The following is a 19,733-nucleotide window of genomic DNA, read 5'->3' as shown; positions in this document are numbered from 1 at the left end:
CTGCTCTCTTCTTTCACGCTTCTAACTACGCACTGCGCAAACTATTTGTTGGTGTAGCTGCGCCTTCCCCGCTGTCGTCTACGTGAAAATCGAGATCTCCCAATATTGGGTTTTCCCTAAGCTGGAGTTCTCAGCCCCTGTCCACGAGTGTTGTACTGGATACTTTTTTGACTTGAGTGATGGTTGTTTACTTGTAGTTCCGGAGGTGTAATCTAAGCAGCATCAATTGGATGTCTCTTAAGTCCTTACAAATCCCCAGTGAGTGAGTAAGCAAGGTACTCTTAATCCGAGGATGTGATCCTTAATGATTAGGAGTATCAGGGGGATAGGAGGCAATAGGAGGCAATAGGAGGGATGAGCACTGTGACCACACAACTTTCACTTCATCCCGCTACTTCCTGCACAATGGCCACAATGCAAAATCCCAAGCAGGAGATCCGCAACATCATCAAGAACCTGACCACTGCCCTGTTGCCCAATGTCCAGAAGGCCACAGCATACCACTACCTCACTCATGACACAGGGTTTCACCACCCAGTGGGTGCTGTGAAACCACAGCCAGGGTTGAGGGATACAGTCCTCAGTGTATATCAGTGAGGATACATAGGACAGTAGTGGCATGATAATATGGTAACAGGGCACAATGTGTGCAGGTGGTACCATACCATGCCACCAAAAGCTGGAGCTTGACATGAAGTCAGTCCCCTGGAACAACCCCAAAGGGAAGATACTCAGAGGACAGGGTGAATGGACCAAAGCGGTGGGATTGAGGAGGTGAATGTATAGGTAAGAAGACAAGCAGGAAGTAAGTACATATGTGCAGGATCGCAGTTTATATATGGTAAGCCACATTATACATACAAGTGCGGATAGGGGAGAGGGGCTAGGAGAAGGTAGTAAGCCAAGGCCATTGTGGGGTTTCTTGTTTCTCATTTGCTGTTTACTCAATTGCCGTGGATCTGCATCTGTAGGTTTGAATGTATGTTTTTGTGTTTGTATTTGCATTTGTGTATATGCATGGGGTGTCTGTGTGTGGGTGTCCAGGGGTTTCACCTTGCATCTGTAGTTGGCAACATCTTCAAAATATCTCTACAATTCCTTGCCTTTGCTCAGGGTTCAGGTTTGCAGATTTCTTCTTCATTGTCCATTTTGTCCCTGTTTGTTGTAGCATGCCAACCCAATCCATGTTCTTGTGTTCTAAACTTGTCATGTGAGGAACTGTTGTTGTATGTGATGCACTGGTTTGGAGGTTGGGCTTTGGGTGGTACTGGCTGGACAGAACAGATGATTTCCGCAGTCACTAACATCAGACGACAGGACATCATCCTTGGATACACCTGGCTTCGGAAGCACAACCCTGAGATCGACTGGCAGATGAAGGAGGTGACCATGAGCCGTTGTCCGTCTGTGTAAGGGGACACTCCTATTTTCTCTCCTTTCCTTCATTCCATGGACTCTTACCTACACTCCCTTCATTCCCCTTCGTTCCTTTTCGCTCCCTTTCCTTTCCACTTCCTTTCCACCCACTCCTTTCGCATCCGAGCCGCGTCCGGTGACTCCGGAGTCTTCCCGCACTTCGGACACTTCGGACTCGCTCGGACTCGTCTCGGACACTTCGGACTCGCTCGGACTCGTCTCGGACTCATCTATACTCTTCGGGGCTCGTCCGGGTTACCCCTATCCTTTTCCCCCACTTCATTACTCTTCGCCCTTACTTCCCCAAGTCGCTGGCACGACTCCTGTGCATTTACCCTCCACTTCATTATCACATGTTTCCTTGTACCTTGTGATATTTGTTCGGACTTGTGGCTGGTGTACTGTACAGTTATCCTGCATTCCTCTCACGCTACTACAGTATATACTTCGCTTCCTAGCATGGAGAATCCTTATCCTGTTCTCTTTGGATTCTCCCTCTGCTAGGCCTGCACTGTCGGCCATCTTGAGGTTGCCCTTACAGTCTGGATGCGATACCTGTTGGAAGGAGTTCCACCATGACAAGCTAACCTAACGCAAGGAGTCTGTGCGACTCTGGGAGTGTCGTATGGGTCCGATGCCAAGGGTTGTGAAACTGTACTCGGATGATCTCCCACAGCTTCAGGACTGCAAGGACGATGATGAGGATGATGGGGCTACAACTCCGGATGACTCCGGACTTGAGAAGGGTGACTGTATCTTCGTGGCCATTCCCCCTCCCACTCCAGAGTACCTTTGGAGTCTTTGGGAAGAACACATCCCGGCCTCAGAGACAGTCTCCCAGCACCTCGCATTGGCTTTCCAGCGTAACAAACCCCATGACCCTCAGAACAGTGCAGTCCCGGACTTCCTTCAGGAATTTGAGGACGTCTTTGCAAAGGAGTCCTTTGATGAGCTGCCCATGCCACGTCCGTGGGACCATGCCATTGAGCTACTGGACGGAGTGGAACCAACCTCTACCAAGTGTTACCCGCTATCCCCTGCGGAGCAGAAACAGCTGGACGAGTTTCTGGAAGAAAATCTCCGGACTGGTCAGATCCGCTCCAGCAAGTCCCCTATGGCTGCCCCAGTGTTCTTTGTCAAGAAGAAGGACAGATCTCTCTGCTTGGTCCAGGACTACCGGAAGCTCAACAACATGATGGTCAAGAATCGGCCTCTCTTCAACCTCATGTTAAGGACTGTGTCAAGGGGCCTCCTGACTTGTCCGTAAGGGGCATGGGAGCGCGGACAAGCGGACAAGCAGAGCACATGGGACTTGGCTTCAGCTTTGATGCTGCGCCCTCCTAGCCCTGCAGTGTTCCGATTTCGGAGAGAGCAAGGTGAGAGGCGGGCTCCACGGAGGAGCCCGCAGTGAAGACTTAGAAGACAAGATGACGGAATAGGAACTAAGATTCAGAGTGAAGAATACATGTCTACTAGTGTTACTATAAATACTGACTAACACATGTATGTAGTGAGGCTAGTTTGTAAGTACACATGTAGGTGAAACATGTAACAGGTGAATCCAAGTGCTGTGCACCATGCATAGGCCGCGAGGGCAGAGCCTGAGGGACTCCGAAGGTCCGAGTATCCAAAAGGGGTGTAGGGGGACCCCTAAGGGGGTGTGAGAACTGGTCTATAACACCTCACTTGTGCAAAGGAATGGCAGTGGAACAACACTGCTCAATCTGCATTTCTTCGGATCAAGGAGCTGATCACTTTGGAACCTGTTCTGGTCTTTCCAAAGGAGGACCGGCCATATTGGGTTGAAGTGGACTTGTCGGACTATGCTACAGGTGCGGTCTTGTCGCAGCTGGATCCGGGTGATGGTAAATGGCATCCTGTCGCATTCTACTCTAAAAGTCTACAGGCTGTGGAGCGGAACTACGAAATACACGACAAGGAGATGGTTTCAATCATCCGGGCACTCAAAGAATGGTGGCACTACCTTGAAGGCGCGGAGACTCCGTTCGGGATCTGAACAGACCACAAGAACCTGGAGTACTGTAAGGGTTGAACCCTTTCGTTCCGTGCAGTCCGACTTCCCCTATCCCCTGTCGACCCCTCTCCAACTCTTCGGACTCACACGCACATGACTCGGACGTCACGAACCGGGACCGGACACACGTGATAACGGATCAGACAGCTCGGATCAATCTTTCGTATATCTTTTGTTCTCGGACTCTAATACTTGGACTATACTAGCACCATTATTCGTTCCTGGTGCCTTTTCGTCTCGGACTTTTCCTTCATCTGACATTTTTCTTAGCTACAAAAGCCTCCTGTACTCGTAGTTAGAAGAATCAGATTTGTTTCCTCCCCGCATCGAGTCAGATTCTAAGCCGTCCGAACCTTTCTTCTCATCCGTTGTCAGAGTCTGCCGCTGTCCGAGTCCGAGCCCGAGTCCGATCCGAAGTTGCTTTCTCCTGCCGTCCTTGTCATTCTCCTGCCGTCCTCGTTGTACTATCCGAAGCCAAGTTGTCTGTCCGCGTCCGAGCGCGTCCGAAGCCATCCGAAGCCATCCGAAGCCATCCGAAGCATCCGAAGCATCTCAGTTGTTCGTTTTCACTCTCGGACTCATCCTTATCACACTTTACTCACGCGGGTGTTGCACGGACTTGTCCTGCCAGAGGCGGACCCTCGCATTTTACTAGACTACACTACTAGTCTACATGTACATTCACTACTACAGTACTTCATCAAGGCCCAGAAGCTCAACCGTCGTCAAGCCCGCTGGTCCCTATACCTCTCCCGCTTTGACTTCACTCTCCAGCATCGTCCGGGTCAGACTATGGGTAAACCGGATGCTCTCTTGCAACACTCGGATCACTCGGATGGTAAGGACGACAACAAGGATGTGGTGATGCTCAAGCCATCCTACTTTGCTGTCCGTGCCATGGGTGCCACTCTTGAAGGGAAGGAGAAGGATATCCTCACAGCTATCCGGACTGGAGTGCGAGATGCGAAGTTCAAAGATGCAGTGGCAAAGGCAGCAGAGGAACTGAAGAAGACCCAGGGCAGTCGCAAGACAGTCTGGAGTGCAGAGTGGTCTCAATCAGACGGACTCCTGATGTTCCGGGGTAAGATCTACGTTCTGGACTCACCAGACTTGTGTCGGACTATTGTAGCCCAGCACCATGACACCAAGGTCACAGCCGGCAGATGGAGGACCCTAGAGCTCGTTTCGCGCAGTTACTGGTGGCCCAACATGTCCCGGTATGCTGAATCCTACACCCGCCATTGCGACCTCTGTCTCTGGATGAAGGCCCAGAGGCATCTGCCCATGGGTGAACTCCATCCGCTTCCCATTCCGGATGAATGCTGAGATCATCTGAGCGTCAACTTCATTGTTGAGCTTCCGGAGTCCGATGGGTTTGACGCTGTCATGAATGTGGTCGACTCCGTAAGCAAACACACCCACTTCACTCCAACTCACACCACAGTGTCTGCCCTCGGATCTGCCAACTTGTACCTGCAGAATGTCTGGAAGCTGCACAGACTCCCTCAGTCCGTCGTGTCCAACCGGGGTCTGCAATTTGTTGCAGAGTTCACCCAGGAAGTCTACTGGATGCTCGGAATCAAGCTGGCTGCCTTCACTGCGTACCACCCCCGAGCCGACGGACAGATGGAGCGGACTAACCAGGAACTCGAGTCCTACCTCCGGATCTTTGTTGGAGAGCGTCAGGATGACTGGGCTCGACTCCTACCTATGGTGAAGTTCGCATACAACAACCGGGTCCATGCATCCACCCAGCAGCTGCCCTTCCTCCTAGATACTAGCTGTCATCCTCGTCTCAGGTTTGAACCTCATCAGCCACCGTCTTGGATGGAGTACGCAAATGAGTTTGTAGACTGGATGAAGTCCGCAGTTGATGAAGCTCAGTCTGCATTGGTCAAGGCTCAGGACGACATGAAGCATTACTACGATCAGCGCTGGACTCCTGCTCCGGAGTACCAACCAGGTGACAAGGTCTGGCTGGACTCATCGGACATCAACCTTGCTGTAAGGGCAACCTCAAGATGGCCGACAGCGCAGGCCTAGCAGAGGGAGAATCCAAAGATAATGAATAAGACTAACTACAATACATGAGAGTGCTGCTCACCTAGCAGAGGGAGAATCCAAAGAGAACAGGATAAGGATTCTCCATGCTAGGAAGCAAAGTATATACTGTAGTAGCATGGGAGGAATGAAGGGTAACTGTACAGTACACCAGCCACAAGTCCGAGCAAGTATCACAAGGTACTGGGGGCATGTGATAATGAAGTGGAAGGGGAATGTACAGGAGCCGTGCCAGCGACCTGGGGAAGTAAGGGCAAAGAGTAATGAAGCAGGGAAAGAGGACAGAGGTAACCCGGACAAGCCCTGAAGTGTATAGATGAGTCCGAGCGAGTCCAAAGTGTCCAAAGTGTGGGAAGACTTCAGAGTCACCGGACGTGACTCGGATGCAAAGGGAGTGGAAGCAAAGGGGAACAAAAGGGAACAAAAGGGATGTAGGTAAGAGTCCGTGGGATGAAGGAAGGGAGAAAGGAACAAGGAGGAAGGGAGAGGGACAGGGGAATAGGAGAAAATAGAGGTGTCCCCTTACAGATGTAGCTTCTTCAGTCAGTCTTGCAGCACAAATATGGTCCCTTGAACTAATGTACCTCAGTGAACATATCACAGAAGCGTAAGAGTGCATCTTTGTTGTCAAAATACGAGGTTATCTCAACTGCTGGTATGTTAAATTTTCTTGTCTATGTTTGTTCAAGTTGGGTCCTTACTTTTGGTTCGATTCATTCAAAACTCCAGGGAGCCCATACCCCGGCCCATATAATGTCAAAGCATTGGCATTGGCACTTAAAAATAGTGGCAATATGTCTTTTGACAGTATTGTCCACTTCGAGGGTTATATCAGTTCTAATGGAAAGCAGCTTAGCAGCCCCGAACTCGCCAGAACGCCTCATGGTTTCCAACCCTGGTATCCCCATCAGAAGGAACTTGGTCAGCATGCGGTTAGATGTATTGGTGCTGTAAGGGGACACTCCTATTTTCTCTCCTTTCCTTCATCCCATGGACTCTTACCTACATTCCCTTTGTTCCCCTTTGTTCCCCTTTGTTCCCTTTCCTTTCCACTTCCTTTCCGCCCACCCCTTACCCATCCAAGCCATGTCCGGTGACTCTGGAGTCTTCCCACACTTCAGACACTTCGGACTCGCTCAGACTCGCTCAGACTCGTCTATACACTTTGGGGCTCGTCCGGGTTACCTCTATCCTCTTTCCCCACTTCATTAGTCTTCGCCCTTACTTCCCCAAGTCGCTGGCACGACTCCTGTGCATTTACCCTCCACTTCATTATCACATGTTTCCTTGTACCTTGTGATATTTGTTCGGACTTGTGGCTGGTGTACTGTACAGTTATCCTGCATTCCTCTCACGCTACTACAGTATATACTTCGCTTCCTAGCATGGAGAATCCTTATCCTGTTCTCTTTGGATTCTCCCTCTGCTAGGTGAGCAGCTCTCTCATCTATTGTAGTTAGTCCTATTCATATCTTTGGATTCTCCCTCTGCTAGGCCTGCGCTGTCGGCCATCTTGAGGTTGCCCTTACAGGTGCACATTCTATTTATGCTATGTTTTGTCACATTTCATGATTGTTTTTCAGGAAAACTGAAGCTCATTGGTCCACTTGTTCTACCCCCAATCAACCGTCACAAGTTCTATTCCTCAGATGCCAAGGACAACAATACTACTGACTATAGTCCACCATTCTCACCAATTCCACGGAAGTTCCAAAGTCAAGAACTTAGTACTAGCCTCCAGGCTGTTGCAGGACCATCCCGTCTCCGTGAGGAGGAAGATACCATCACCAACGATGAACGGGACAGCCTCAATCAACTAATGCAGGTGGCGGGGTTGACATCTTGGGCATGGGATGGCCTGGTGGAAAAATGCGACAAATGCCAGCGGTTCTTCGTTGGTTCTTGTCTACGCGCACATATTCTGAACTGTTGCAATTAAATCCTTTACGTATATCAACATAGCTACTGGTAGAGTGTTCCGGGTCCTTGTGCTGGCGTCAGAAACCTTGTGTCGTATAAACTTTAATGTCCCGCCCGATACATTGAGTTGTAACAGGGGACTAAAGACTGGTGCAAGCTGATATGGCATGAAATGAGGAAGACGAGAAGCTGGCAGAGTCACGCGTGACATGTTACTTAGTTGGTTCACACGTAGTTAGCGCCGAACACCTTCCCCCAACTAGTTTAGCCATAAATCGGTTCTTATTATCCCAACTACATTCTCGCGGGCAACAACTACTAGTTGCGATCTTCCTGGGGATCCCGAACAGGGCCTAATCCATTTACCTGTTCATCACTTTCAGCGATTCCGGCGTGAAAGTATCAGTCAGTGCACGGGGTGTTTGGTACACCCGCTCCTTAGCTTGTTATACTGGTACGACTGAGGTATGTAATATCATGCTACGCCCGGTGATAATCTAATGAATACTCACATGTATCATTGTGGAACCAACGCTAACTCGTTCGTTCTACAGGTATACATATTTCTTATAATATATTGAGCTTCGAACCATATACTGGTACGACTGAGAACCAACGCTAACTCGTTCGTTCTACACGAAGACCCTCTGATGATTATCGAACACCGTGGATACCAGAAACAGCTTTGGGGATGGCTCAGCTACGCGTTTGCGAGGTACGCAGCGCCTCGCAGTGTCCTCTCTTAACCGTTGCTCATGGTGGATCATTTAGTGAAGTTTTTGTCATAGTTTCCCTTACCCTTTTCCTACCAATTTGCCTCGAGCAATTTGCGCGCGACAACGGATACCAGCTACCTGACATGACGGAACAGTGTTTGGAATCGACAAGATGCGTTGTGCGAATAGGCTGGATGTGGGTCGATACTGCGAGCTTTAGGTGAGTGACCGAGGCTCCGAATAACGTCAATAACTGATTCCTTTGCCCCGAAGCCTGTATGTGAACTCAATCTCGGTCGCGCTGCAGGCGTTGACAGTAATCTCCATGGGCGGCATTGCTGATCATCGTGAGTCGTATAGGAGGAGTAGAATCCGAGCTGAACTCTTTCGTAGCCCCTCATCGCAAACGGCTGCTTCTCTCGTTCGCTTTCATTGGCGCGACGTCTGCTATCCTGTTCCTCCTTCTCCCTTCGTCTTCTTCCCTGTGGCTGCTGGCGGCACCCCTTGCTATGCTGGCCAATGTCGGCTTTGGCGCCTCGGTAGTTGCTATGAACGCGTACCTGCCTACCCTTGCCAGGGAATCGCCTGAAGTTCAAGCAAAGCTACACGACAATGATGACGAAGCCCCCTTGCTACCATCTGACGACCAACCGAACAGAAGCCGTACGTACGACGAGGAGCTTTCGCGAGCAACAGCGCGTATATCTTCCTTCGGAATAGCTCTGGGCTACGCTGCAGGGATCACACTGCTCGTCGTTGCACTCTTCCCTGTCACCAAGCTCCGCGGGTCGACGTTCTCTCTTCGGCTGTCTATCGGTCTCAGCGGGATCTGGTGGGCATTGTTTTCGATTCCAGCTGCGCTCTGGCTGCCTGGTGCTACCGGCGTCGAGCAGCCATGGAGTGCACGCTCTGAGATCGCTGCATCATGGAAACGGCTCGGCGGCATGCTGCACCCGCGCGAAATACAACGACTGAAAAATACATTCAAGTATCTGGGCGCGTGGTTTCTCCTGTCGGACGGGTTCACGACGATCACGTCGACGGCGATCCTGTTCGGAAAGACGAGTCTGCACATGCAGCCCAGCGCGCTGATCGTCGTGGGTGCGCTTACGCCTGCGTGCGGGATCGGCGGGTCGGTGGTGTGGCCGATGCTGCAGCGCAGATACGGGTGGTCGAACAAGCAGATCCTGGTCGCATTGGTGCTGCTGGTGTCGGCTGTCCCGGCGTACGGGTGCCTGGGCTTCCTGGGTGTGTTCGACGGCGAGAGAGTGCGGTTCGGGGGGCTGACGACGGTGGGCGAGATGTTCGCGCTTGCGGTGTATTTCGGTAAGCGGCGACTGCGACGACTGGCTGGGCTGACATTCGCGCGCACGACAACAGGGTTCGTGTACGGGGCATTCCAGGGGTACGCGCGGGCGTTGTACGCGGAGTTGCTGCCTGCGGGCGAAGAAGCGCGGTGGTACGGGCTGTACTCGATCACGGACAAAGTAGGTCATTGCTGGAGGTCTTGAACCGTGCGCTGAGAGACGCAGTCGAGTTCGTTTGTAGGACCGCTGGTTGTCGGGGTCATATCCGATGCGACAGGCAACATCCGATACGCGTTCTTCTTTCTGGTCGTCATGATCTGGCTTGCGGTGCCGTTGCTGCTGAGCGTTGATGTTGAGGAAGGACGGCGCGACGCTAGGAAGTATAAATATGGGTCGTCTCAGAGCGTCGATGACTCGACATGATGCGTTTGTATTCGTTCGTTCAGTATTCAGTATCTGGTGCTCACGACTGTTTCTGCACTCCATGCTCTCGGCAATCACAACATGTATAGTGCTGCTTGATTCGATATAACATTGCAATACATATGCAAAGGCGGTGTTACGATGGGTCCCATCTTCCCCCTCCCCCTCAAGTTGATTGTGATTCGCGTCTTTTCTGAGCCCATTCCCCCGCCTTTTGCCTCCTTATCTCCTTCAAAGCTTCCTCGTCATTCTGGACATCGCCGGGCCCAGCTTCATCTGCCTGCTCAGCCCCACTTCCCTCATCCTCCTCGCTATCACCGTAGTTGGTCAGCCCACCAAGCCCACCGGGCTTCTGACCTGCTGGTCTGGCCTCCTTCTCACCGTCATCTCGCGATTTCTCCATATTGGCGCGCCCTTTGATGGCCTGCCAAGCGAGCTTCCACCGTCCGCGTAGGAACGCAAAGCGCCTGTCGCCCCCGTGGTTGGCGAGGATCCGCATTTCAAGTTGCGCCGCGTTCGGAGACGTTACAATGTGTTTTGCGGTGCGGCGCATTAAGTCCTTCTGATCATCGTCCGGCTACAACGTAGACTTGGTCAGTACTTCGGTACTGAGGCTACAGTCTAAATCAGCAGCGCACAAAGGCCACCTGACTGACCTCCTCGTCGCTCCCTCCCCATGGATCTTCTTCGACGCCGTTGGCAATTTCTAGTTCTTGTAGAGCCCGTAGACGAGCCTCCCTATCTCGGTCCAAGATACGGCGTCTCTTATCCCTATTGTACGATTCAATCTCGTCCGGGTCCAGGAAAAATGTGTCCTCAGTGTCCGAGGGTAAATCAGACCAGCCAGAGGGCGAAACAGCGCGCGCCTCGGACACTGCACCGCTCTGTGTTGGCAGAGACTCTAGTAAGAGACGTGCATCGTATCTAAACGGATCGGCATCAGCAATTGGCTTGTGCAGCGTAGCATAGACGAGATATGGAGAAAGTATGACCTTGGCTGATGTTAGTGGTACCCAGTGCGACTGACGAACCCAGGTCCCTCCCCGCAAATCATATGAGCCCACGACTCTTCCGCCGACTGGTGTCTACTGGTGAGGGATGTCGATAGAATCCACCTACCTATCAACCCATACACTCGGAAGCGTATCCGTGCTTCCGCTCTGAAAGTAGGCGTCATCAGAGATGTTGAGGCTTCCCGTTGTCCCGCAGGGCTTGCGCTTGGCTGCATCTTCGCCCCACCGAATAAGCCCGCTCCCAGCACCAGCATCAGTCACTTCCAGGGCGGCCGCTGCGATCCTGGCCTGGGAACCATGTATCAGGTCTGCCTCATACGCTTGTATGAACAACGCAGGGTCCGGCTCATGGACAGTATCCTGGCTGCCATGTACAGTTCTGTCACCCCTGGCCTTCTTGCTACGAAATTTGCGTTTTCTGGAGGACATCGTGAGGAAACACACTGATATCGTCGGACAGGCTGATTTGAGCGCTAAAATTGTAGCGGAGCCGAATAGTTTAGTAGCGGCGTAGTTGGAAGTACTTCCACAGCTCCCACTCAATATTGCCATGAATTCGGGGACATCGGAAAGGGACTAGAAAACAAGCAAGGCCAACATATGAATAGCCCAACCGTCGTGTCAATTTACCGTGCTCTTTGGCCGAGGTGACTCGCTGGTCGCCACGCCTAACTTCTCCTCCGCGAACAAAGAACAAAGCAGGGCGCACAAAGGAGATTACGATTTACACGCTGCAACTGAGCTATCAGAAACTGGGGCGGTGCCACTGGTTCCCTTATATTTTTCAGACCCTCAAAATGTTATCCATCATACTCATACAGCCCATCGCTATTTACGACTATTCACGATCCAGCGATGCTTCCTCCCCTCAGGTTAACACACACGCCGTTCATCTGCATCGAGAAGCTTGATGAAGAGGACATCCATGCGGAAATACGCTCGATAGCACTCTACACACACCTCTGGGCACAAGGAATATGCGACGAGAGATTCCATCTGCGGACAGTAAAAGGAACGAAGAAGAATCCCGCTGCCCCGCCCCACCCGTCAAACCACTTCTCATTGTGGCTGATACTCGCTGGAAGAGAGGACCACGCCGTGATGGTCGACATCATCGCGGAGCAATGCACGGATCCCAGCGGCTCACCGAACTCCCTCGAGAACCTGCATGGCCTCGTCCGTCTCAGCAGCAAGGACAGAAACACGGCGGAACACGTTGGCTGCGTCTTCGAGGATATGGCCATCGTCAAGGGACTCACGCCGCTCCACGTCCTGAACTTCATCCGCATAAGGGGCTTGCAGTATTATACGTTCACCCCATGTAACAAGGGTCGACTGGGGTGTAGATATTGGCTTTATGTGCTCTACAGAGAGATGGAGTCGGCAAGTTTGGTGGCGCCCGGTGGGGGTGAGACGTTGAAGATGTACTTACTAAGGTTTCACAATCGGGCGGGAGGAGGGCAGCGGAAGAACACAAACGCGTGGGTATGGGATACTGAACATGATTGGGACGACCTACCAGCAGGGAACTTCTATGCGCCGAAGTGCAAGGTGAGCGATTACCATGGAGTATACAGGGGGAGTGAGCGCTGACTCGCTGTGTATTAGATCGATATTTCCTACTGTCTGGAAGACACGGCCCCAGCCCAGTTCAACAATGGCCAGCGCGGAAAATGTCTGTTCGTTGATTGACTTGCTTGGAGGCTTTATATGTATTTTTTTTCTGGACGCACCTATTTATGATATCTCCTTTGATGTACGGCAGCGCTCGGCATTTTGTACAAGTACAAGTATTACAGTATATCATAGATCACCTACAATGCGAGACATTTGTATTAGTCGAGGGGCCTTGATGGGGAAAATTTCTGTCCTTACTCGAACTATCTAATCGAGACAAGATGTCATATCCCTGACGCCTGTGGTCACTCTGACGGTGAGGTGTTGTGCAAAAGACCAAGGACAGAAGTATCAAGCGCCGGTCCATTTTGGGGTTCAAGCGCCTAATCGGTGGCGGTGCTTCGCCACGTCCTCCGTGCGTCGACCACAACGTGTCACTGAGCGTCGCGTCTTTAACCGCTACCATCATGGACTTTCTCCACTCGCAACTCGGGGCGCTGCAGCGCAACTTGGCCTTTGTCGCTACCGACGCAATCCCTTGGAAATTATACGTTCAGGCTTTCTCGTGGACCGTCGCGTTGTTTGAGTCATATCTCATGTACGTTCATCGTTTGCCCGAACCGTCACCTGAACTGCATATGACTATTTTGCTGATTTTGATACAGACTGCGCCAGTACCCATTATACTCCAAGACAGAACCTCCGGCCGCGTTAGCGTCCTTCTTTTCGAAGGACGAATTCCTCAAATCGCAGAACTACGGAAAAGATAAAGCGAAGTTCTCGCTCTTCTCGGGGCTGTACAAACAGTGCATCGATTCCGCGCTTCTCCAGCTTGGGTTCTACGCCTGGTCGTGGACCGCTGCTGGAAAAGTGACTTCGTGGTTTGGCTATGGCCCGGATTACGAGGTACGCCTAGCGCCGAGTGGCTCGTATGAATATGTTGACTGATACGGGAACGGCACGATAGATCACCCAGTCTCTCATCTTCGCGTTCTTGCTGTTCTTCATCTCGTCCATCCCCTCGCTCCCCCTATCGGTGTACAGCACCTTTGTGCTCGAGGAAAAGCATGGCTTCAACAAGACCACGCCAGCCGTGTTCGTTACCGACCTACTCAAGGGCTGGGCCATCGGTATCGTCCTGGGCGCACCATTCCTTGCTTTGTTTCTCTACATCTTCGAATGGGCTGGAGATCGCTTCGTGCCTTGGTTGATGGGCCTCATGTGCGCTTTCGCACTTATCGGTCTGCCTCCTTGCTACCTGCTGATATATCCCTTTCTATAGGATTTCCTTCCAGATGATCATGGTCATATTGTACCCAACTGTCATCCAGCCTCTGTTCAACAAGCTGTCGCCTCTCGCTGAGGGCGATCTCAGGACCAGGATCGAGGCGCTCGCCGGCAAACTCAAGTTCCCTCTCAAGCACCTCTACGAAATCGACGGCTCGAAGCGCAGCTCCCACAGCAACGCCTACTTCTTCGGCTTGCCTTGGGTAACTATCCCCTCCCTCCCTCCTTGTGTATACGCGTGCTAAATAAATCCCACAGAGCAAGCACATCGTCATCTTCGACACGCTCATCCAGCAGAGCAAGCCCGAGGAAGTCGAAGCCGTCTTGGCGCACGAACTGGGCCACTGGTACTTCCTCCACCCCACGAAGATGCTCGCCATCTCGCAACTCCACACCTTCGCCGTGTTGGCCACCTTCCCCGCCTTCATGCACGCGCCCCCCGTGCTCCGTGCCTTTGACTTCCCCAAGGCCGTCGCCGCGCAGCCCCCCACCATCGTCGCATTCTTGTTGTTCCAGGTGCGTTTCGCCCTCTCACCTCGCGGCAGTTACGAAATACGATATGCTGAAACTATTTCACGTTTAGATGATCCTCACGCCCGTGGAGGCGGTCGTGAGCATCTGCCTCAATGCCGTGAGTAGACACTTCGAGTGGCAGGCCGACCGGTTCGCCTGCGAGCTGCAGGACCAGCTGCAGGATCCCAGCATGCAGGACATGGGCGACCGTCTCGGACGCGCGCTCGTCACCCTGCACGTCAAGAATCTGTCCACCGTATGGGTGGATTGGTTGTGAGTACTACTTGAGTCTCGTCGTGGCATTATGCGTGCTGTTGCGCCGAGAGCTAACTTTATCTTTGTTGGATGTAGATACTCGGCATACCACCACTCGCATCCTACGCTGACGGAGCGTTTGAAGGCGATGGAGACGTTCCAGGCCGCCCGGGAGAAAAAGGCCTTGTAGGATATATGTCTGTACAAATGGAATTTCCCTTCGCTCGTGTCTCAAAAAGTAACATAGCGTTGCTGCATTACATAAATTGTATGGCCAGCTAAGTCGTACACGTTCTTTGTCCGAACCTCGAGCCGCAGGCCGCGAGGCCCTACATCCACACACACTCAGGCAACGACAGACAGACAAGCAAGCGGGGTGAGTTATCCAGTAACTCGTGATCATTCCCACTTCAACCCAGCATCGCTCTCAGCCCCGTCGCCCCGCCCTGCACCTGCAGACGTCTCCGTGGGTTCCCAGTACCCTAAGGTCTGTGCCAGCCGAGCGTACGCGTTGCACGCAATCCCGGTGATCAAAAGGATGAGGTACACCACTGGTACTAGTGGGGGTACGAGGAGTGCCATCAAGTCCTGCGACCAACCGCCTCCGTCGCCCGTCGTTAAGTACGAGTCGTGGTGGAAGCACTCACAGTCGGGTGGTAGAAGTCCTCCTGCATCGCTATATAATGCAGCCCGTTCTCCTCTCGCAACGTCAACCGAACCATCAATCTGCGCACCGTCCGTTCGGTCAGAGCGGCACTGACCATGGTATAGGCACAAGGGCTGCTCACCGCGACGGCGCAGGCTTGAAAGGCGAAATAAATATATGGAATGTCTGCACGATGTCCAGCACTATCATCGACTCTTCTTGGTTATATGCTATACCGCGTCGAATCATTGAGCGAGACAACGCTCAACGCGTGCGCTCGAATCACTTACTGACTGACTTCACGTCGAGCTCCAGCTTCGGCGACATGACGCGGTACCACCTGCACAGATTGCGCCCTATTACCCTGTTATCATGCCACCGTCGTCCTGAGCGTGCTCACTGATATACACCGAGGACCGTGTCCCTCGACCCTGGCTGCGGTTTCACGGCGCACACTGGGTGGCGGAACCCTGCGTCGTGGGTGAGGTAGCGGTGCGCCGTGGCCTTCTGGACGTCGGGCGACGGGGCGGTGGTCAGGTTCTTGACGACGTCGCGGATCTCCTGCTCGGGATTTTGCATCGTGGTCGTTGTGCGGGAAGTAGCGGGACGAAGTGAAAGTTGCGTGGTCGCAGTGTGGACAGTGGTGACCTCATCCCTCCTATTTCCTCCTATCCTCTCCTATCCTCTCCTATCCCCCTTCTCCCGAAAGCTAACTTTGAACAACATCCTCAAGACGCGCTACGATATGCCATTAACTTGCTTAATGAATTAATGGCTTCGGAAGCGCCATTCTACCGAGCACCCCCTTTCAGAAGCGCACGCACCGCCGCACTGTAGGAGGCTTGGAAGTACCCGGGTTCGATCCAGATAACGGTGTTTCTTGTGGATGAGGTGTCGCTAGTCTCGGAGATCACTGCTGCTAATCAAATTGCACCCCGTGGCTACGTTTATCTTGAATCTGCCTCCATAATTCACCCCGTATGGCGCGGGAGTGGGTTCCTTCATATCGCCTGCGGTGATACATCCATTGGAAACAACCTGTCAATGGCCTTCATCCGCAGATGGATATCCTAATATATAGCCATCGCGGAAGCGAATGGGGGCTACGTGATCCCTCCACATTCGACCATGCCAACTCTACAAACACGCAAGGGTGATGCTGCGCATCTTACTACCCTCGTACAGCTCATATCGTCCGCTGTCACCACTGTTCTCAGCGAGTATGAGGCTGTAGGCAAACCTGCGCCATCCTTGGACTCGACGGAGCCCGGCCCATTTGATACCCCAGAAGAACAGAGTGAAGAACTAGTAAAAGCTGTCAGGATCATCGAGGCTGCCTGTGGTCAACTTGCCACCTCCGTTGCAAGTCCAGGCCATGTCATGTTCAACGTACGTTGTTGACTTATCCTCGGTCGGACCTACTGAGCAAGGCTTGCAGAGATCCTACGGGGTATGTCCATCGTCGCGTATTACCGGAATGATTAAATGACGAGCGGTCGCTAGTTTAAAGAACCTGCTTGTTTGCAAGTAGTCACCCAAGCAAAAATAGCGGATCTCCTCCTTGACAAGCCGGAAGGCCTACATGTCGACGACCTCGCAAGGCAATCTGGATTGGACTCCGGGAAACTATGCCGAATTCTTCGCTTATTGGCGACAAGACATTGTTTCCGAGAAGGTACCATGTTCTATCGCACCATTGCCGGTCTATTCTCTCACATACGTTCGGACAGTACAACCCAATGTGTTTGCAAACAACCGTCTCAGTATCAAGCTGCTGGCTAAGGATCCGATATGGAGCTACGTTGGTCATTTGTAGGTGGTGGACATTCCTGTTCGCTTCCTTACTGACCGAAATATCATCGTAGAACGGATGAAGGGATGAAGTCCACTGCCTACCTTAACGAAGCCCTCACCGACCCCGTGTCGGGACCCTCATACGCCGTTGAGGCATCTCCATTCTATCGCATGCAGGGATGTACCGTCTTCGACCATTACGCCAGCGTGAGCCATCTCGTTTTTCCTAGCGTCTGCTATCTCACCAGGCGGCTCTCCCACCTTAGCCCGAAGGTCAAAAGAGAGCAGACGTAAGTCCTAAAATCTCAGCGGCTTGCGACATTAACGCTCAGGTTGTTGGCAGCGCTTTGCGGGAGCAATGAAAGGTTTAGGTGAAGTCAACGGCAAGCGCATGCTTCGCAAAGGTACTTCCTTCCTCAGTAAAGCCTCTGTTGATATTAACTTGGTCCTCAGTTTATCCCTGGGGCGGTTTCCCTAACGGCACAGTCATCTGTGACGTCGGTGGTAGCACTGGCCATGTTACCATGGATCTTATCCAAACATTCCCGCAACTCAGGTTGGTTATACAAGATATGCCGCACGTCGTCGATCAAGCTAAGGAAGTGAGATCTCTACTTCACCTTTGCCCGTACGGTCTGGCTGACGACGACCCCGTTAGTTCTGGGCACAAGAGGATCCTTCCGCCGTGCAGAGCAACCGAGTGGCGTTTGCACCTTTAGACTTCTTCACTGAGGTTCCAGTCGCCGGTTGCGACTTCTACTACGTGCGTGCACGCCCTTCATTCCTTACACGGATCAATACTAAGCCATTTCATGTAGATCCGTCATATTTTGTGAGTTGCTTACTCTATGTGAAAGTCGCCATTAACGAGCGACCGCCATAGGCACGACTGGCCTGATGCTGAATGCGTAAAGATCCTGTCAAATGTCCGCCAAGCCATGAAACCGACGAGTCGGGTCTTAATCCGTACGTCGGTCTCAGGCTATCTGCGGGATGCCCCGTTTGACTGACAACAATCGGTCGTACCCGGTGTAGATGAGTTCGTTTTGCAGAATGTCGCTAGAGTTCTCGCCTCCGAGAATCCACATGTCGACCAGGTACGCTTCCTGTGTCCATACGCTTCTTAAGTTATCATCGGTGATGTCAACATTGCTTCTATCAGGCACCTGAGCCACTCCTCCCGAACTACGGCATGGGGCGAATCCGGCCGTACCAGCAGGATATCAACATGATGAGTTTCTTGAACAGCAAGGAACGAACGGTGGACGAGTTCATCTCCTTGGGGTAAGTTTCGTAACGTGCACAGTATGTGTCGGCGTGCTCATCGTCTTTCTTAGTGTGCAATCAGGTTTGAAATTCGCCAAACTGTGGGATGCCGGGGAGACTGGTCTAGTAGAGCTGGTCCTTGCCTAGATCCTCTGTGTTGCGTTATTTTTGTATATGATAGATTTAGTGCCGTTGGTGTGATACGGACAACATGCGTGAACTTCGGAGCTGACGACGGTTCACATTCCGCGGCGCGTTTCAGAAGAGTTTGTTATGACAGCGTAATAATATATCAATGCCCAGTTTAAGACGATATGTCTAATATACAAGAATGTGCGGAACCGGGCGGGGGATTGAAAGGGATAGGAACTATGTGGTTCATGAGCTTGCATCCAATGATCCCCCGAGCTAGATCTGGTGTAAACGCGCGCACGAACGGCAGAGGGGGGACTTACTTGTTCGAGGTTCGCGTCAATCTGATCGCCGTCCTCCATCCCCAGCTGCGGATCTCTCAGAATCCAACGACGGGTGAATGACACACCATAGACTCACCGACGCAGGCGTTTCATCTGCTTGGATGCGCTGTCCATCGTACGTGAATTTGAACGTCCCTAGAGGCGTCCGGCGTCAGCATCCCGGGCCGTGCAAGTGGGTACTCCACCCACCGGGGTCTTTGCTAAATCGTTTCTAGACAAAGCCCAGTCAACGCGTTGATGGTCGTGTAGGGATCGCCGACACACCTCAGCCGCCTCGAAGATCTTCTTGAAAGGCGTATTCGCCTTCACCTTGATCGTGATTTCTGCTCCAAAACATGATATCAGTTCAAGTTGACCCTATCTCGGGTGGTGAGCGTGGCGTGGGGCACTGACGGACGCCGCCATGTACGACTTGGATATTCAGCTTCGGCTTGACGTCTTCGCCTTCTTCTCCCATATTTGGGCTGTGTGCGCGAGAGTTCGGGCTGAGTTGGGCGTTAGGGTAGAGTTATAGAGAGGTAGGAGTCGCGAGTGCGCAAATTGAGGCGGTGAAACTGAAACGCGTGGCACGTGGGCTTGCTTGGTCGCTGATCATGTGACATACTGCACTTCGCGGCGCCCGCCCGCCTTCTCCCGCCCACTCCGATCACCGTTGAGAGCGTCTCGCTGGTCACAGCTGCAGCGCCGCCATCACTGGTGCTTGGCATAAGGCGCGCTAGACCTGTGAGAGCCAGGCAATCCAAGGTGCGCTGGCTATGGGATCTGCTTTGACGATGTCTCAGTTTTTGTCCGCCGTTTCTTTGACTCTAGGCAATGAGTGGAGGCCACTCCCGTGGTGCATGCCATCTGGCGGCGCATCACCTCGCTCTATATGCCCCGGTGGTACTGAACAAAGCACCGGATGCCGCAGGCGATAGCCACTCAAATTCGAATTCGCCATGTGTCCAGTTTCGTAGACAACAGCATTTGTCAATCTCAGGGTCGTGAG

At 52.4% G+C, this 19,733-nt stretch overlaps 8 protein-coding genes across 8 annotated transcripts; 4 read left to right on the top strand and 4 right to left on the bottom strand.

Annotated features, from left to right (window-relative positions):
* Positions 1-8,082: 8,082 nt before the first annotated feature.
* On the top strand, positions 8,083-9,878 carry ATG22 (Autophagy protein 22; the record flags this gene model as incomplete). The annotated part of the gene is made up of 6 exons (XM_036772204.1): positions 8,083-8,147; positions 8,204-8,368; positions 8,422-8,495; positions 8,542-9,474; positions 9,529-9,635; positions 9,681-9,878. The coding sequence occupies 6 exons, from the start codon at positions 8,083-8,085 to the stop codon at positions 9,876-9,878; spliced, it is 1,542 nt and encodes a 513-aa protein (XP_036625850.1).
* A 166-nt stretch (positions 9,879-10,044) lies between these two features.
* PC9H_002567 (uncharacterized protein) lies at positions 10,045-11,320 on the bottom strand (the record flags this gene model as incomplete). The annotated part of the gene is made up of 3 exons (XM_036772203.1): positions 10,045-10,455; positions 10,535-10,802; positions 10,998-11,320. The coding sequence occupies 3 exons, from the start codon at positions 11,318-11,320 to the stop codon at positions 10,045-10,047; spliced, it is 1,002 nt and encodes a 333-aa protein (XP_036625849.1).
* A 426-nt stretch (positions 11,321-11,746) lies between these two features.
* On the top strand, positions 11,747-12,583 carry PC9H_002566 (uncharacterized protein; the record flags this gene model as incomplete). The annotated part of the gene is made up of 2 exons (XM_036772202.1): positions 11,747-12,442; positions 12,500-12,583. 2 exons carry the CDS (start codon positions 11,747-11,749, stop codon positions 12,581-12,583), a joined length of 780 nt encoding a protein of 259 aa, XP_036625848.1.
* A 392-nt stretch (positions 12,584-12,975) lies between these two features.
* PC9H_002565 (uncharacterized protein) lies at positions 12,976-14,753 on the top strand (the record flags this gene model as incomplete). Its single annotated transcript, XM_036772201.1, has 7 exons — positions 12,976-13,106; positions 13,174-13,414; positions 13,476-13,729; positions 13,791-13,998; positions 14,054-14,311; positions 14,379-14,581; positions 14,660-14,753. The coding sequence occupies 7 exons, from the start codon at positions 12,976-12,978 to the stop codon at positions 14,751-14,753; spliced, it is 1,389 nt and encodes a 462-aa protein (XP_036625847.1).
* A 209-nt stretch (positions 14,754-14,962) lies between these two features.
* On the bottom strand, positions 14,963-15,237 carry PC9H_002564 (uncharacterized protein; the record flags this gene model as incomplete). Its single annotated transcript, XM_036772200.1, has 2 exons — positions 14,963-15,151; positions 15,211-15,237. 2 exons carry the CDS (start codon positions 15,235-15,237, stop codon positions 14,963-14,965), a joined length of 216 nt encoding a protein of 71 aa, XP_036625846.1.
* A 110-nt stretch (positions 15,238-15,347) lies between these two features.
* On the bottom strand, positions 15,348-15,788 carry PC9H_002563 (uncharacterized protein; the record flags this gene model as incomplete). The annotated part of the gene is made up of 3 exons (XM_036772199.1): positions 15,348-15,439; positions 15,500-15,549; positions 15,610-15,788. The coding sequence occupies 3 exons, from the start codon at positions 15,786-15,788 to the stop codon at positions 15,348-15,350; spliced, it is 321 nt and encodes a 106-aa protein (XP_036625845.1).
* Positions 15,789-16,337: 549 nt separating this feature from the next.
* Positions 16,338-18,416, top strand: PC9H_002562 (uncharacterized protein; the record flags this gene model as incomplete). Its single annotated transcript, XM_036772198.1, has 13 exons — positions 16,338-16,598; positions 16,713-16,884; positions 16,940-17,021; positions 17,075-17,210; positions 17,270-17,293; positions 17,347-17,407; positions 17,457-17,605; positions 17,662-17,766; positions 17,822-17,835; positions 17,887-17,969; positions 18,039-18,100; positions 18,166-18,287; positions 18,341-18,416. 13 exons carry the CDS (start codon positions 16,338-16,340, stop codon positions 18,414-18,416), a joined length of 1,347 nt encoding a protein of 448 aa, XP_036625844.1.
* A 231-nt stretch (positions 18,417-18,647) lies between these two features.
* On the bottom strand, positions 18,648-19,202 carry PC9H_002561 (uncharacterized protein; the record flags this gene model as incomplete). Its single annotated transcript, XM_036772197.1, has 6 exons — positions 18,648-18,677; positions 18,725-18,769; positions 18,822-18,880; positions 18,935-18,956; positions 19,010-19,102; positions 19,155-19,202. 6 exons carry the CDS (start codon positions 19,200-19,202, stop codon positions 18,648-18,650), a joined length of 297 nt encoding a protein of 98 aa, XP_036625843.1.
* Between the last annotated feature and the right edge of the window lie 531 nt (positions 19,203-19,733).

The sequence above is a fragment of the Pleurotus ostreatus genome (assembly GCF_014466165.1).
Source record: "Pleurotus ostreatus strain PC9 chromosome Unknown scaffold_11, whole genome shotgun sequence".
Taxonomy (NCBI): Eukaryota; Fungi; Basidiomycota; class Agaricomycetes; order Agaricales; family Pleurotaceae; genus Pleurotus; species Pleurotus ostreatus.
The sequence above is the reverse complement of the archived record's forward strand: the minus strand, read 5'-3'. Positions and strand labels throughout refer to the sequence as shown.